Source organism: Plecotus auritus (genome assembly GCF_963455305.1).
Source record: "Plecotus auritus genome assembly, chromosome: 11".
NCBI classification, from domain to species: domain Eukaryota; kingdom Metazoa; phylum Chordata; class Mammalia; order Chiroptera; family Vespertilionidae; genus Plecotus; species Plecotus auritus.
This window is the reverse complement of record NC_137777.1, coordinates 37,075,695-37,093,125: the sequence shown is the minus strand read 5'-3', so window position 1 is coordinate 37,093,125 and position 17,431 is coordinate 37,075,695. Positions and strand designations below refer to the sequence as shown.

The following is a 17,431-nucleotide window of genomic DNA, read 5'->3' as shown; positions in this document are numbered from 1 at the left end:
CAAGAGAGAAAACAAGTTATATTAAGAGTAGAGATTTAAAAACTTAATCCTGAGCAAAAAACAAAATAATGGAATTAAAATAAAAAGGCTTTCAAATTACCAATGTTTTGCATGCAGTGGAATAATTGTGGTCAGAAGAGAAAAAAAGTATCAGCATCAGTAAGTACATTGTCAAGGGAGATGATGAAAGAAAAATAAAAACTGAGATTTTTGTACTTCTCCTTTATGTGTTTCAGGAATTTATCCATGTGTCAGTAAAGAAATATATATTCAATAAAATGGGTATGTTAACCTGATCTCAATAGTCTGAGAAAACTCGTAAGATTCTGTTACTGTTACTGAAAGCAGAATGGTATAATAATATTCCTACATATAATAATAAAAGCATAATATGCTAATTAGACTGGACGACCTTCCGGACAAAGCCTGGGGGTTGGGGAGTAGGCCCAAGGCAGAGGCAGCCTCCGTGGCAGCGGGGGCCAAGCCCTTTGCACAAATTTCATGCATTGGGCCTCTAGTAATCCTCCTATATAATAAAAGAAACATGTAAATTGACCGTACCTCCACTATGCTCACCAGCCAATCAGGAGTGAGTATGCAAATTAACCCAACAAAGATTGCAGGTTAATTTGCATACACGGGCACTGGGCAGAGAGCAGAGCAGGAGAGCCGGCAGTATGGAGGACTTGGCAGAGCAGGAGGACATGGGACAGAGACAGAGCAGGAAGGGAAAACCAAGAGCACGGGGAGCACCAGGAATTCTGGGAGTAGTAGTTCTGGTGGCAGACGGATCTCCTAGAGCAGTGGTCAGCAAACCACGGCTTGCGAGCCACATGTGGTTCTTTGGCCCCTTGTGTGTTCTAACGCCACTTCTTCAAAACAGATTCGCCCAGGCTGAAAACCGACTTCTGCGCATGGGCCACGAAGTTTCAATCGCCCTGTACGTGCACGCCCGCACATGGTATTTTGTGGAAGAGCCACACACTCATGGGGCCAAAGAGCCGACCACTGTCCTAGAGCAAAGTGAGCCTGGAGCAAGTTACTGTTGCAGTGGGAGATGGAGGAAAAGCAAAAGTGAGAGACATAAGTAAAATCAGAGTGTCTAGGAAAAATTAAAGGGAAGATATCCTAAAACTTCCGGGAAATCTCCACCAATGAAGCAAAGAAAAAAAATGCCTCCATTCTGTGAGCAACAAACCAAACTGGGTTGGGGTCTCAGACAATTCGCTCATATGACTGCAAAGACACACAGAAACTCCCAGATTGGAGAGGGCTCCCCTGAGGGTTCCCAGATTGGAGAGGGTGCAGGTCGGACTGAGGGACCCAACCTTTGTGCACTATTCTTCGTGCACCGGGCCTCTAGTATATGATAGGAAGACTCGGCCGAGGCCGGTTTGGCTCAGTGGATAGAGCGTCGGCCTGCGGACTGGAGGGTCCCGGGTTTGATTCCGGTCAAGGGCATGTACCTTGGTTGCGGGCACATCCCCAGTGGGAGGTGTGCAGGAGGCAGCTGGTCGAGGTTTCTCTCTCATCGATGTTTCTAGCTCTCTATCCTTCTCCCTTCCTCTATGTAAAATATCAATAAAATATATTTTTGAAAAAAATAAAATAAAAATAATAGGAAGACTCTACATGGGTTATGTGGAGATCCTTGAGCATGAAGATTCCCCAAGCCCTGTAGAAGTTCCTAGAAGACAGAATATTAACAGCTGTTTTGTACAAACAAGAGATCATGAAATTAAAATCTGGAAGATGTCTTCTTAAGGCGCTAATTCATGAAGACCTATCTGATTATAATTCTTTGATTAGAAAATAAAAATTTGTTCCAATATAGCTACTACTTTGTAGTTTGACCTCAAGATTTCTTACTTTCCCATAGGTTACAAAAATTGCCATTTTCTTCCCAGATATCTACACTAATAAAAGAGAAACATGCAAATTGATTGTCCCTCCGCTATGCCCACCAGCCAATCAGTAGCGAGTGTGCAAATTAACCCAACAAAGATGGCGGTTGATTTACATACGCAGGCGTGGAGGGAAGACTGAAGACAGCGTAGAAGGAAGCCAAGCGCTGCAAAAGGGAGCGAGGCGGCGGAGACAGGAAGGAGCGAGGCAGCAGAGACGGGAGTGAGGCAGCGGAGACGGGAGCGAAGCCCGCCTCGCAGGAATAGGCCCGAGAAAGCCCTATTCTTGCAGGAATCTTCCTGCAATGGGCTTCTAGTTTGTTTATAAAAGGAAGCAAAATGATACTTTTAAGAAAATAACCACTATGCTGTACACCTGAAACTAATGCAATATTAAATGTAAGCCCTAATTGAAAAATGAAATTTAAAAGTAAATTAATAAGCACTCAAAAACATAAAAGTTAACCCGTTTTGTGGCAGCTTTTCAGTCTTTTATAGCATTATTAAAGATCAAACGTTTCCCAAACTGATATCTGTAATACTTCATATATTAGACATGAGAAGTTGCTTTTTGCACAAACTTTAAAAAATAAGCCAAATTACTCCATGGTCTTAGTTTGCAATCATATTAAGCACTGATTATATTTCATCACTGAAATAAAACCATGTCTATACTATGTGCTAAATGAAATGAAAAAGTTAGTGATACTGTTTTGTTTTGTGTTTTTTTCACATTTTTATTATTAATTTTATTTTACTGTTTAAAGTATTACGTATAGTAGTACATATATCTCCTTTTTAGTGATACTGTTAAGACTTTTATTTTTAATCAATTCCAGAACTGGTAAAATCTATGTCATTTCTAACAGTGATTTATGCCACCAAAAAAAGGGGGGGAGGAGGTGAGGATGGCTGAAGGGGGTTGATGGGATAAAAAAGGGAGCATATGTAATACTTTGAATAATAAAGATTTTTTTTTTTATTTACAAACCCTTGTGTCAAGGGCTGACCTTCAATAGATCGCAGTGAGGAAGCTGCTCTGCTACGTACGAAACCCCGACCCAGAAGCAGGTCGTCTACGAATGGTTTAGCGCCAGGTTCCACACGAATGTGCTTTGCGTGAAGGGTGTGGGGGTGGCCCCCTTTCCGGCCACACCCCGTTTCCCAGGACGAAGGGCTCTCCGCACCGGACCCTGGTCCCGACGGCCCGCTGGCGGGGATGGCGGGGGACTGGCTATCTCAGGCCAACCGAGGCTCCACGGTGCTGCCATATCGTTCCACCTGGGCGGGATTCTGACTTAGAGGCGTTCAGTCATAATCCCACAGATGGTAGCTTCACCCAATTTAAAAAAAAATTTTTAAGAAGGAGAAGCCTAATGAAGTGTATGGGGAAACCATATTCATTCAAAAGAAAAAATAAAAAGTAATTATACTAATCTATATATATATACTAGAGGCCCAGTGCACGAAATTCGTGCACTGGGGGGGAGAGGGGGGGTCCCTCAGCCCAGCCTGCACCCCCTCCAATCTGGGACCCCTCGAGGGAGGCATGATGGTATCGGGCCTAAACAGGCAGTCGGACATCCCTCTCACAATCCAGGACTGCTGGCTCCCAACTGCTCACCTGCATACCTTCCTGATTGCCCCTAACCACTTCTGCCTGCCAGCCTGATCACCCCCTAACCACTCCCCTGCCAGCCTGATTGATGCCTAACTGCTCCCCTGCCAGCCTGTTTGCCCCTAACTGCCCTCCCCTGCCGGCTTGGTCACCCCTAACTGCCCTTCCCTGCAGGCCTGGTCACCCCTAACTGCTCTCCCCTGCAGGCCTGGGTCCCTCCCAACTGCCTTTCCCTGCAGGCCTGGTCACCCCCAACTTCCCTCCTCTGCCGGCTTGGTCACCCCTAATTGCCCTCCCCTGCAGGCTTGATCGCCCCCAACTGCCCTCCCTTGCAGGCCTGGTTCCTCCCAACTGCCCTCCTCTGCTGGCCATCTTGTGGTGGCCAACTTGTGTCCACATGGGGGCAGGATCTTTGACCACATGGGGGCAGCCATCTTGTGTGTTGGAGTAATGGTCAATCTGCATATTACTCTTTTATTAGATAGGATAGAGGCCTGGTGCACGGGTGGGGGTCAGCTGGTTTGCCCTGAAGGGTGTCCTGGATCAGGGTGGGGGTTCCCTTGGTGTGTGGGGTGGCCTGGGCGAGGGGCCTGTGGTGGTTTGCAGGCCGGCCACGCCCCCTGGCGACCCAAGTGGAGGCCCTTGGATCTGGCGTTTATCTTCTACAATTGAAACTTTGTAGCCTGGAGCGGAGCCAAGCCTTCTGTTTGCTCCGTAGCAGCAGCCATTTCTATTGGGATTTATGTATCATCTATAAATTGAAACTTCGTAGCCTTAAGCGAGGCCTGGGCCCGCCAGGGTGTGCGGAAAGCCTGGCTTCCTCCATCACCCAGGGCAACCCTAGCCTCCTGCTCTTTCCAGCTCCATGGCTGCCGCCATTTCTGTTTGGGTTTATGTATCTTCTATCATTGAAACTTTGTAGCCTTGAGTGGAGGTCTAGGCCGGCAAGGGCAGGCAGAAAGCTTGGCTTCCTCCATTGCCAGGGAAACCCAAGTCTCCCTCCTGCTCTCTGTGGCCGTAGCCATCTTGGTTGGGTTTATTTGCATATTTGCTCCTGATTGCCTGGTGGGCGTGGCTGGTGGGTGTAGCAGAGTGATGGTTAATTTGCATATTACTCTTTTATTAGATAGGATATATATATATATAAATATATATATAAAAGGCTAAGCGACCATCGCATTCGAAACAACCGAACGGATGACTGAACAGGCTGTGTTGGGCAACCAGGCTGGCAGGGGGGGGTTAGTGAGGGGTGACCAAATGACTGAGCAGCAGGCTGCGTGGGGCTACCAGTCCCGCAGGGGGGGGGCAGTTGGGGTGACCAGACTGGCGGGGGACAGTAAGGGGAAACCAGGCTGGCAGAGGGGGGCAGTGAGGGGCAACAGGGCTGGCGGGAGGGGGCAATTGGGGGCGACCACGACGGCAGGGGGTGCAGTAAGGGGTGACCAGGCTGGTGGGGGGGGGGCAGTTAGGGGTGACCAGGCTGGCGGAGGGGGGGGCAGTTGGGGGTGACCAGGCCAGCAGAGGGGGCACTAAGGGGCAACCAGGCTGGCGGGGGAGGGGCAGTTAGGGGCGACCAGGCCAGTGCGGGGGGGGGCAGTTGGGGGCAACCAGGCTGGCAGGGGGGACAGTTAGGGGCGATCAGGCAGGCAGGAGAGCAGTTAGGAGCCAGTGGTCCCGGATTGTGAGAGGGATGTCTGCAGATCGGACCTAACCCAGTAGTCAGATATCCCCCAAAGGGTCCCGGATTAAGGAGGATGCAGGCTGAACTGAGGCGAATTTCATGCACTGGGCCTCTAGAATATAATAATAAAAGCATAATATGCTAATTAGATCAGACAGCCGAATGTCCTTCCAGACGTCCTTCCGGACAAAGCCGCGGCGGCTGTGAGGGCTGAGAGCCGAGGGCAGGCAGCCACAGTGGCCGGCAGTAGCAGCAGCGGTGGGGTGATGGGGGCGGCGCTTCCCCTTATTGGCCAAGTCGCCTCCTACAGAGGGAGGCCAGACTGCAGCTTAGGCCCGCTCCCTGCCATCAGTAAGACATCCCCTGAGGGCTCCTGGACTGTGAGAGGGGGCAGGCCGGGCTGAGGGACCCCCCCAATGCATGAATTTTCGTGCACTGAGCCTCTAGTCTATACATATAAAGAGGTAATATGCTAATTTGTCCATTACAGTGTCACAGTCATGACCAGTCTGTGGGTGGGGACAGGGTTGGGGACTTCCACCCCCAGCGCTAACATCACGCTGCCTGCGTGTCCTCGCCCAACACTGAGGTGAAGCTGCCTGCCTGCATCCCCGGTTAGGGATGTGACACTGCCTGCGTGCGTCCCCGTTCAGCGCTGACGTGATGCTGCAGGGGGGGCTGGGCTTGACGGGGGACCTCAGGCCGCACCCCGAACCCCAGCTCCGGGCTGGGAGACCTCAGGCCGCGCTCCCCACCCAATGGGGGTGGGGCTGGCCAGATCTGGGTCTCCTGCGTTTTCGAAGTGCGTGCGGGTGGTGGGCGGGGACTTGACTCTAGGTCCCGTGGTGTGCCCCAGACTCTGACAGGAGTGAGAGTTAGTATACATTTTACTAATTTTCTTTCATCTCTGACACTTCTATTATAGAGAAAGGGCAATATTAAAATATTTCTTCTAATTAATTCCCTTTTAATGTGCACAAATTTCATGCACCAGGCCACTAGTCTTTTTATAAAAGGCTATTTCATACTTTTTTAAAAATTACCAAAAAGAGAATAATTCTTTATTATCAGACTAGAGGCCCGGTGCACGAATTCATGCACAGGTGCGGTCCCTCAGCCTGGCCAGTGATTGAGGCCTATCAAGGGGCCGAACCATGGGAGATTGGCTGGCCGCTCTCCCCCATCAGGGCCCGGGGTGAGGGGATGCGGGAGGTTGGCTATGGGAGTGCACTGACCACCAGGGGGCAGCCCCTGCATTGAGCGTCTGCCCCCTGGTGGTCAGTGCGCATAATAGCGACTGGTCAGTCGTTCCAGTAGTAACCGTCACTTAGTCTTTTATATATATAGATAATTTTAGTCCAATAGTTTAATTATACATGGATGTACAATAGTTTAATTTTTAAAACTGAAATAGTTATTGTAACAGGTTTTGATTTTTTTTAAATAATGAAACCTATTTCGCAAAATGAACCATGAAAATGATAAAAGTAGTTTTTGCTTTCTTAAAATGTTAATTTAATCTGACACTCAGTTGTATGATTTTCTAATTTGAGAGGATTTTCTACTGATATATCTCTATAATAAAGTTATTATTTATAAACAAAGTATTTCTTTTAAACCACTTTAGTATATTCTGTTAGATGTGAGTTTTTCATGAATGGAACAATATTATGTTTGCCACAGTGCAAGTGATCATAAAAAATTATCTATCTCTGTGGTCATTCACACTGTGAAAAGTATGTCATTGTTCCATTAATGAAATGATCAGGGTATCACACGAGAGTGTACTGATTGTTGGAAATGGTTATGTCCTCATATAGTTATATTATTATGAGTGGTAACATGAAATTATAGTGGTAAAATGAAATCGTTAGAGATCTAATGTAAAATATATATAATTACTTTAAAATACACAGATGGCTGGGTTTTGGGGTTTCTTTTTGTTTTTTTTTTTTTTAATCCTCATCCAAGGATATATTTATTAATTTTAGAGAGAGGAAGAGAGGAAGGGAGGAAGGGAAGAAGGGGGCAAGAAGGAGAGAGGGAGGGAGGGAGGAGAAATATCGATTGGTTGCTTCTCCCATGTGCCCCAACTGAAGACCAAACATACAACCTAGGTAAGTGCCCTGACCGGGTATCGAATCTGTGACCTTTCGGTGTACGGGATGACACTCCAACTAACTGAGCCACATCAGCCAGGGCTGAAGACTGGCTTTAATACACTTAGTAATAGATATAACCTGACCAAAACAATAATTACAAATAGTGCCACAAGACACAATTTTTAGAGTTTGCGTTAAAATATGTCATTAAACATATATATATATACTTTATAAGCCTACTGAGCTGATAAACCCCATCATCCACTGGTTGGTCCCTGCGGTACATGGTTATGGCTTCTATTCAGATAGATTAATAACTTGCAAAGACAAAAAAAAAAAGGCCATTTCAGTTGTTGCTGGAATGTGCACTGAGTAACATAAGCATGGAATGGGAAGGACAACTCAATTAGTCAAATACCAGTTAAAGTGAAGTCAGTGCAGGCAAGGGGATTGACAATATGGAATTTCTGAAATATGATTTAGACGCCATTACTGACATGCATGGATGACTGATGGGAAGTTTGAAAAAGAAAAAGCCACTTACTGACGGCTCCAGCAAGGTCCTGTCCTACCATGGCTATTGTTAGTAGTGGGGGAGGAAAAAAACAACAGTGAAAGGAATATAATTTATTTTTAAATCAAGGGCATTGTAAAATTTTAAATTAAAGTTAGTGCTTATTGATTTATAAGTATCCAAATTCCTTTCAGAAAGTGTGGAAAAGCATTTCATTCAGAGCAAAAACTCAGCAATAGTATTGTATTTTTACTATTTTAAGCAGTTTAATGAACATTTTATACAATTTAAATAATCTAAAATCCAATTATATTTGAAATATTTTACTTAAGTAACTTCAGATAATTTAAAATATTCTGACAATGTAAAACTTCACTAAGGAAATTGATTCATTTAATAAAATAAAGAAATATACAAAGCATGTTCAAAAATCAAAATACTTAGAATGAAATATTTAAAAATTTCATTTTGTCAGTATGTGACTCTTCATAAAAAAACACACTGGTATGAGGATGCTCTCAGTTTCTTGCCAAAAAGAATGTAATAGTAAATAGATTCAGTCTATTTTACCACCACCATTTGTTTATACCCAAATACAAAATATGTATTCTTAAAATGAACACAGTAAAATAGTAATCTCTAGTTTTTTTCTTACAGACTTATTCCTTTTGTTTTTAACCAATTCCTACCATAGTAAGAAAAACTGAAAATAGAAATTCTGTATTTTAAAATGATGACATACAGTGACACCAGTTAGGCCAAGAAGCGTACCTGTATAAAGAACACTAATCTGAGTATGTAGCACTCAAATATTCTAGACAAGACTCAGCCACTAATGTTTGAATATTGATGTTTTCTATTCATGACACACCAAGAATGGGAGTGAGAGGGTCTGGGGGTAAACAGGAAAAGGGAGAAGAGCAACAAGAGGGAGGAAAATGTGTATGTCTCTCTCAAAATAACCTAGGAAGTAAGAAACAGTATGCCTGGATCCAACTGTGACTCCCCAATTCCACACTTTCTATAATAGTATTTACTCATGTTGGACTTCTAGACAATTCAAATACATTCCACATCAATCATTCCCCCCCTAATAAGCCAAAAAAATAGCAAAAATGCATTTTCAATTGTATTAATCTAAATTGCATCCTTTATATTTTGAATACTCTACATTTTTAATATTTCTGATAGATGTATTAAAAAAACAGAAAATACAGAGTAAAAACAGCATATTTATAATAAGTAAGTAGCAGATAAAATACCCACTTTAATATTGATGTTTAATTTGAAAAGACTCAGTATGCAACAAAACTGCCTGGAAGTAAAAGTCTCAGTATAAACAAATGTCTTCCACTACATTCTCAAGTAAGTGACCAATATTTCTCTTACTTTACTCCTCTCCTTATGTTAATCCATCTCTTTTCAAATGCAGCTCCTGTACTAAATGTAACAGTTTTATTCTACTCATACCCTTTTCAGTGACCGAGAAAGTGTTATTTCCTTCCCAGGAAATGTACTTGGTTCTAGTACTTCAGCCTACTGACTGTCAAGGCAGATTTGGGTTGCTTGCTACCAGAAAATGCTAGATTATCCATCCCCATGTCCTGTTACATGTCTCTAGCTACATGAACACAACTATTGAAGCAAGGTCTTCTGCCACTGGTTTAAGTAGATAAATATGTAAAAAGAAAAACTGAATGGAACTGAGCAAATCAGAAAAAAATTTAACAAGCCTTAGTTAAAACAATAGTTATTTGAAGGAAGTAAAATGAACTGAATTCTCAGAAATTATGCTGGAGAGATTCACTACCACAGATTTCTTCATTTTGATTATTATTTTTTAAAGCCTATTGTTTGATCAAAATTACTTATTAAAAATTTCTAAGCTGCCTGTTTCTAGATTGATACACAAAGGTTTTGCCAGTCAATTTGTAAGCAGGACTACTGCACAACAATGAGCAACCTGTTAGTCAAACTGAACACTAATTGCTACCACTTACTTAGGAACAGGTTTGTGTGTGTGTTTTTTACTACTATCTACCAGGAAGAGTGATTTATGAGTATGACATAATATCATATAAGCTCATAGGGACACTTTTGACCTTTTGAATAATGAGTTAAATTTATCTTCTGCATTTTATATGCCAATCTATTATTTTAAATTGGTATAGATATCTGCTGAACTTTATATTCTTAAATGTTGAACTAAAAGGTTTTGTATGTAACTCTTGTGCGAAATTAATGAAAAACAAGAACAAAGCATGTCTAACACTATACCAGCAATAAGGAACAAAAGCCCAAATCAAGAAAATAGCAATTTACCTGCAAGCAAAGAGTGGAGTTTCCCCTGATTTGGTGCTAAAAGAGACTAAGACCTGAGCATTCAAAAGTATTCCTAATTCAGTGTTCGACTATTACCTCATTCAGAGAACCACAATTACCTGTCTTAACACAGTTGTTGCCAAGGCAGTAGTTCCCAAAATTAATGCTAAGCTTTAAACAAAGGATGGGGAAAGCAACTTAAAAGGCATGCGCAGAGACATCTAAAAATAAACAAGAGAAACAGAGTGGCTATCCAAAGACAAAGGTGTAATAACTGAAGAAAATAATGGTGGAACCTGAATCTCCTAAAGTAATATAAGGCCTACCTTCCAGGTCACCTGGGAAATAACAACTGCTTGGCTTCTTATGTGTTTCTAAATCCCCACATATGTATTCTTAAGAAGGGTAAATGTCTTAAAGATCTTGAATAATCACTTCTCAGAGGAACTAAGATTAGACTTTACTATGATTGATAAAAATTCTCTTATTTTATTGATAGTAGCATTGATAGGGGAAATGTTTAACAAATACTAGTAAAGCTATTTTGCCTATTTACATATGTTCCTAATACAAACACTAATACAAAATTTTTTAAATATATAGTACCTGAAACTGAACTCTGGGACACTGGATCAGAGATAAATTAGTACCAATTTTCCGTACAATACTTCGAGATGAACCATATGGCTTCCCAGACCAAAGTACCTGAGTAAACAGAAAAAAGAAAAAAACACAAACGTTTAATTACATGACTTATAATACTGTTAACACAAAGCCCTAAACAATTAATTGCATAACATGCTGACACATTAATTATAGAATCAGAATGTCTAAATGTTATGGGAAATAAACTAATACTTCTCAATTTGAAAAAAAATTGTAAAATAATACTTCATTTGAAGTAAATATGTCATTTATTTTCATACTGTTCTGCAAAAGGAACACTATTTTACCTCTTCTCTATACTTTTAGTTTCCTAATTTTACATACACATACATTTTTTAAAACTATGAGCTACTTTATCTATAATGACTTTTCAAAACAAATCCAAATCAGTACAAAGTTCAGAATCTGAATTTGTACCATGCAAGGTAATGCATTTTGTTTGCTACACAAAAACACTTGGCCAAGGGTGAGCAGGGGCCAAAATCCAGTTGCAATACTTTTCTTGTGAAGTCTTGTTCCCAGGGGAAAGGCCCCTTTTTCTAATTTACAAAAAGGTACTAAATGGGCTAGTGGTAACCCTAAATGAGCAAAATTTTCCCAGACGAAATCATAATACACAGAGGATGTTGTGCTAGCCTTAAAGTAAAAACAAAAACAAACTCCCAAAGCAAAAAGTAAACAAAAAAACACACATGTAGAATGTTAAATCATCACAAATTGTACCTTGAAACTTCTCCCCACGTATATGATCTTTCCTTAAAGAAAAAAACTATCCATCTGTTTTGAGTGCTACACTTGAAAGCCTAGACAGAAGAAGAGGTAAAGAGAGGTAGTATGCTATTAAAAGCAATTTAAAAAGAAAAGAATGAGATTGATATGATGATTATATTTCATTCATTAAATTTTAATATTCAATTATATCCTAAAATTAAATAGTACCAAATCAGCTGAAATGTATTTTAAGCAATGGACACCGATCCCTTTTTAAAGTCACTCCATGGATATTCTAATTAAAAGAATGAAATTACTCTAATATAAACAGTATGACTAAGCAATATATGTTATTGCAAACAGTGGTGCCTCCAATACATAACCCAAAGTAGACCTTTACAGCATTCTAAAAGTATGCACAAATCAAAAGGAGCATAGAAGAAATCTGACTTCTTAGATTTTATCAACCAAGTCCAATTTAGGCATAACAGTGTGAGTTAAAGTGAGGATCAAGGGGTAATATACAGTATATGATACTTCTGGCATCTGCCTCAGCTGTTATGTGATTCTCCTCATGATATTCAAAGTTTCACCTGGGAGAGGTCCTATAACCTACAACTAGCTACTATAACCAATGGAAACTATAACTCTTGCTTTGGAAATATAAATTTAAAAGATGGTACAGATTGAAAAACTGGTCATTAGAAAAACAAGACATCAATATTGAAATATGAATATTAAACAAAGAATATGAGGCAAAGTTACCCTGATGCTTAGAAAGAAATTACCTGTAGTTCAGGAACTCAAATTATGCCTACCAATGTTCATATAGGGCAGTGGTTCTCAACCTTTCTAATGCCGTGACCCTTTAATACAGTTCCTCATGTTGTGGTGACCCCCAACCATAAAATTATTTTCGTTGCTACTTCATAACTGTAATTTTGCTACTGTTATGAATTGTAATGTAAATATCTGTGTTTTCCGATGGTCTTAGGCGACCCTGCTAGCGGTTCTCAACCTGCGGGTCACGAACCACAGGTTGAGAACCGCTGCTGTAGAGCCTAAGACCATCGGAAAACACAGATATTTACATTACAATTCATAACAGTAGCAAAATTAGTTTATGAAGTAGCAATGAAAATAATTTTATGGTTGGGGGTCACCACAACACGAGGAACTGTATTAAAGGGTCACGGCATTAGAAAGGTTGAGAACCACTGATAGAGGGGGTTATCACAGGACTACTACCAATAACACACAAGGACTAAGAGAAGAAAAAATATCTCACTAAAGGACAATGAGAAGCACTGCAGTTTTACAAGGTCAAGAAAAAATAAAAACATGGGCAAGTAATTCTAAAACAGTATTTAAGCAAACTCTTTACCTTATATTTGTTCATAGGTCTTGATCTTTTAAAAATAAATCCATAGGGCAATAGTATATATACCTTTCAGTCATTTCTCTTCTCAAGTCTTTTATTTAGTCACAAATCAAAATTCTATGATATAGGAGTAGTAGAACACTATGCATCACAATATGACAACTACATAGAGTCTAAAGCAAATCTCTTGTCCCTCCAGTAAGCAAAGATCTTAACTGGAGATGAAGAGGACAAAAGCTAACAAAGAAAAATTTAGAAAAGATTTGCCACAGTCAGGAACTAATATTTCTGCCAGCTTTTAGCATTCCTTGCTATGGCATGCTTCAGGACTGTTTCAACTACTATTACCTTCCCATCTGCTTAATATCAGAAGGAAAAAAATACCAGCGGCTTCTACAAGAGAAGGTGAACAAAGTCTGAGCTTTTACTTATAAGGAATAAGTAGACTATTTAGGTTTATACTAGTACAAAGTTAAAGGAAGTAAAAGAACAGATTGCTTTATGTGATTATTTTTTCAAGTATACAAAGTAGACTTAACAAAATGTTGTTCTCCTGTTACTTGTGAATTGCATAGCAGTTAGCACCAAGAAATATGAAGTGACTATGTAAGCTAATGATTGGAATATTTAAAAAGGAGAAGAGCCATAACCTTTCCTGGATTATAGGAAAAAAGTGAGCAGTTAACTTCCAGGAACTCTAAAACTAGGCTTTTATTTTTTCCTTTTCAGCTTTCATGGAGGGGGAGAAATTGTAAATGGCTATGAAGAAATAACGAACAGATGGTATTGAAAAGTCACCATCTGTACCCTGGGAGGCTGTAGGGGAGTGCATCTCCTACCCTAACGGTGGCTGAACTGTCTTGTCAGTATACTTGTTTGGAGAAGGAAAGACTTTCTCTAAAGATAAACTGTCATTACTATTTTTTCAAATGTAAGAGAAAAGACAGGGAGAAAACTGTCATTACTAGACAAATCAATGTCATTAATAAGAATTCAATCCCATTAAGAAGCAATTAATTTATAAGAACTACAGATAAGTAATCTAATAATGAATTTCTGTGTGTTTGCATGTCTGTGTCTAGTAATGGCAGTCCATAAGATTTAGCAACAGTGCTGAAAGTGATGACAGCAAGGAGAAGGATGACACAGGAAAGCAATTTGATGTTTTTTTTTTAACACTGTGAAATGCTATTGTAGATGTGTTGAAGTGTGAAGCTAGAATCTGAAGCTGTCATGTGTCTCATCATAATGACTGCACTCAAGTTTTATGTGGTAATTCATTTGTTATAAACTGGTTTAATCTCCACTATTATTTGAGATGCACCATTTAGCAGGAAAAAGTATATATTTAATTCTAAACAAAGGTATTTTTCTCAATATATACCATTTTTTAAAATATATTTTTATTGATTTCAGAGAGGAAGGGAGAGGGGAGAGGGAGAGAGAGAGAGAGAGAAACATCAATGCTGAGAGAGAATCACTGATCGGCTGCCTCCTGCATGCACCCCAATTGGGATTGAGCCCACAACCCGGGCATGTGCCCTGACCGGGAATCGAACTGTGACCTCCTGGTTCCTAGGTCTATGCTCAACCACCGAGCCACACTGGCGGCGTTCAATATATATCATTTATATATAATATTAATACAAGGGTTCTTACTTCTGGGGCTCACATATCCCTGAAATTACATGCAAAATAGTGTGCATAAACAACATTTTACTGGGAAGAATGTCAATGCCACTATAAAATTTTCAGGGAATCTAGGACCAAACAAGTGAAAATTCTTAATTCCAAGGAAGCCAAGAGAAAATTAAAAGTGTGTGCTGAGGAGAGGGTGTGCTAGAGATAAAGATGAAACTCTTCTAACAATTTCAAAATTCTCAAATGAAGGTAACATTTCCTTCAGTTTTCTTCCTTACTCTGAACTCCTAGCTACATTCACATTCATCTTCCAAAGAACAAACGAAAACAAGGGTACAATTTTTAAGTATTACTGGAAATATACATATTTCTAATACAAATTAGATATTTGCTGTAACTATTTTCAACATAAAATACTGAGATTAATCAGAATCACATTAACTCCATATTATTCTTTAGGTCTCTATTTTAAAAATATTTTTGCTTAAGGACATAAATATAACAGACTGAGAAGAAAGTTTGGGAAGATGTGAATATATGATTTTAAATTCAAACAAATTTTGAGGCAAACGGAAGGTAGTGAAGAGGTCTTAGCAGCATATAGGCCTGACTTTCAAAGTACGCTCTATTAGAAAAATAAACCTAAATAATTTTATAATCCAATATCACCCCCCAATAAATTCAATAAAAAAGTAGGCTCTATCACTTATTGCTGGTATAAAGCTGGCCAAATTATTGTTCCTTCTATGCTTCCATTTCATCATCTATAAAATGGGGACAATATCCACTTCACCAGTCTATGAGTATTAAATGATTTAAGATATTTATATATAATATGTCTTTAATAAATATTAAGTCTTCTTTCCCTTCTATTATACAAGGTAACTAAAATGAGGAAGGATTTTAGAATCAGAATTGGGTTCATATTACAGCTCTGCCACTTATTAGTCAGGTAACTTTTTAATGACCTAAATGAAAATCATCAGCTTTAGTGTTACAAACATACAGGCAGTTTCATTTCCATTAAAGGTCCCCATGAAAGGGACTATTAGTTACATCATATGTTGCCTAATAATGTATGATAATCTCTGAATTATAATTTTTATTATTTTTAATATATTTTTATTGACTTCAGAGAGGAAAGAGAGGGAGAAACAACAATGATGAGAGAGAATCATTGATTGGCTGCCTTCCGCAAGCCCTCCACTGAGGATCAAGCCCAAAATCTAGGAATGTGCCCTGACTGGGAATCAAACTGTGACCTCCTGGTTCATAGGTCAAAGCTCAACCACTGAACCACACCAGCCAGGCTCAATTTTTATTTTATAGGTCAAATGATTTAAAAAATAATAACAACAACTCTGGTCATCCTAAAACATTAAGAACATTTTTTCAAATTTAAGCATTAAATATTTTTTCTGAAGAGACCTGGTTTAAAAAAATGTACAGAGACAAGAACAAGTGACCAATTTGTGCTAAATCTGGGAATATTTTGAATGGATATTTAGAGATATGCTATCATAATGTTGAAAATACATTTTTTTAAATCTCATGATTTTTAAATAAAAGTATTAACTATATTAAGGAACAAAAAATACAAACAGCAGTAGAACAGAATTCTCTAGCTAACCTTAAACACATAGATGTAGGAACAGAGTATTTTGATATAAATACAATAAGAAAAAGCATGCAAGTTCTGAGATTTACCTTGAAAAAATGGAACCCATCTTTAGCAGAGAATAATCATATTATACTAGTTTTTTTCTTCATGTTTATAGTTGTAATATGATAGGAAACATGAGTTACCTTTTACTTTAAATAGTTATGTGATAAACCACATTATATAGCATTAAATATTAATAATTCCACAACACTGAGTTATGTGTTAGTCAAACATATTTCATTCAATGACTCCTACATATACTTAACCCTTTTCTTCCCTAATAACAAATACGTTGCTTTTAACAATCAACTCAATGTAACCCAGAAAGTTACTCCCTCACTTAGGATGCTAGGTAAAGATTTTCTTCTATCATTTAAACAGCAAGCAAATTAAATAGTACATAAACATATTGAATTGTTGGTCATATATAGATTCATTTCACTTTCTCAGAAAAAAATCTTGTCTGGATTTTAAAAATGAATTTTGAGCACTCACCGATTGCATGTTTACTCCAACCTGTTGAAAAACCATCCTAATTAGGCGCTTAATCCAGCCAAGCATTTAGATGGCAAAGTGTCTCCAAATTTGCATTTCAAGTACTTCAGGCGTACATAGCAGCGCATGGTCCATAAAAAACACTAGAATTTTAAAATGCAAATATTAAAATGAAATTATTTAGAATCTTTACTGTCTGCAACATGTCTCAAAAATAAGTCTAGTCTAAAACATTTTAAACTGTCTAAATTTACTTAAGAGAAAACCAATACTGCTTATAATCAACTTTGAGTAAACTAATGGTACAATTTTTTAAAGTATTTTTTTTCCAGTCAGGGTTCTTAGAAGCAATAAAAACCTACTTATGGCTAATTTAAGTAGGAAATATATTTATGAAAATATATCTAGTAAATAATTATCTTACCAGAACCTGACTTACAGGCTACAAAGCCAGGGAAGACATCCAAAACTGCAACAGAATTGGTCCTGGGAAGACACCACTGCTACTGCCACCCCTGACAGAACAGAATCTACCAGGTCCCACTTTTGTCTCACTGGCTCTTGAGTTGCTGTCCATGCTGGTGGCATTTGCTTGGCTAAATCTACCCAGCTGTAGTTATAAACAGGTTCTGCCACCCACCAAAAATCATAAAGGATTTCCAGAAATATGGAAAAGGATTCAGATGCTAGGAGGTAAAATATAACAAAAGTCCTTTCACACTTATTCACA

The 17,431-nt window shown here is 39.4% G+C and overlaps 1 protein-coding gene across 5 annotated transcripts in view; it reads right to left on the bottom strand.

Moving 5' to 3' along the window:
• The window catches only part of MTFR1 (mitochondrial fission regulator 1), a 66,546-nt gene that overhangs the window by 18,940 nt on the left and 30,175 nt on the right, over window positions 1-17,431 (bottom strand). For all 5 annotated transcript variants that reach the window (XM_080646730.1, XM_080646732.1, XM_080646733.1 and 2 more), the window contains 2 exons: window positions 16,702-16,844; window positions 10,751-10,849 (listed from right to left, as the gene is read on the bottom strand). In XM_080646730.1, coding sequence (XP_080502856.1) covers window positions 10,751-10,849; window positions 16,702-16,767 — 165 coding nt within the window. In that variant the 5' untranslated portion in view covers window positions 16,768-16,844. The remainder of the gene's footprint in view (window positions 1-10,750; window positions 10,850-16,701; window positions 16,845-17,431) is intronic.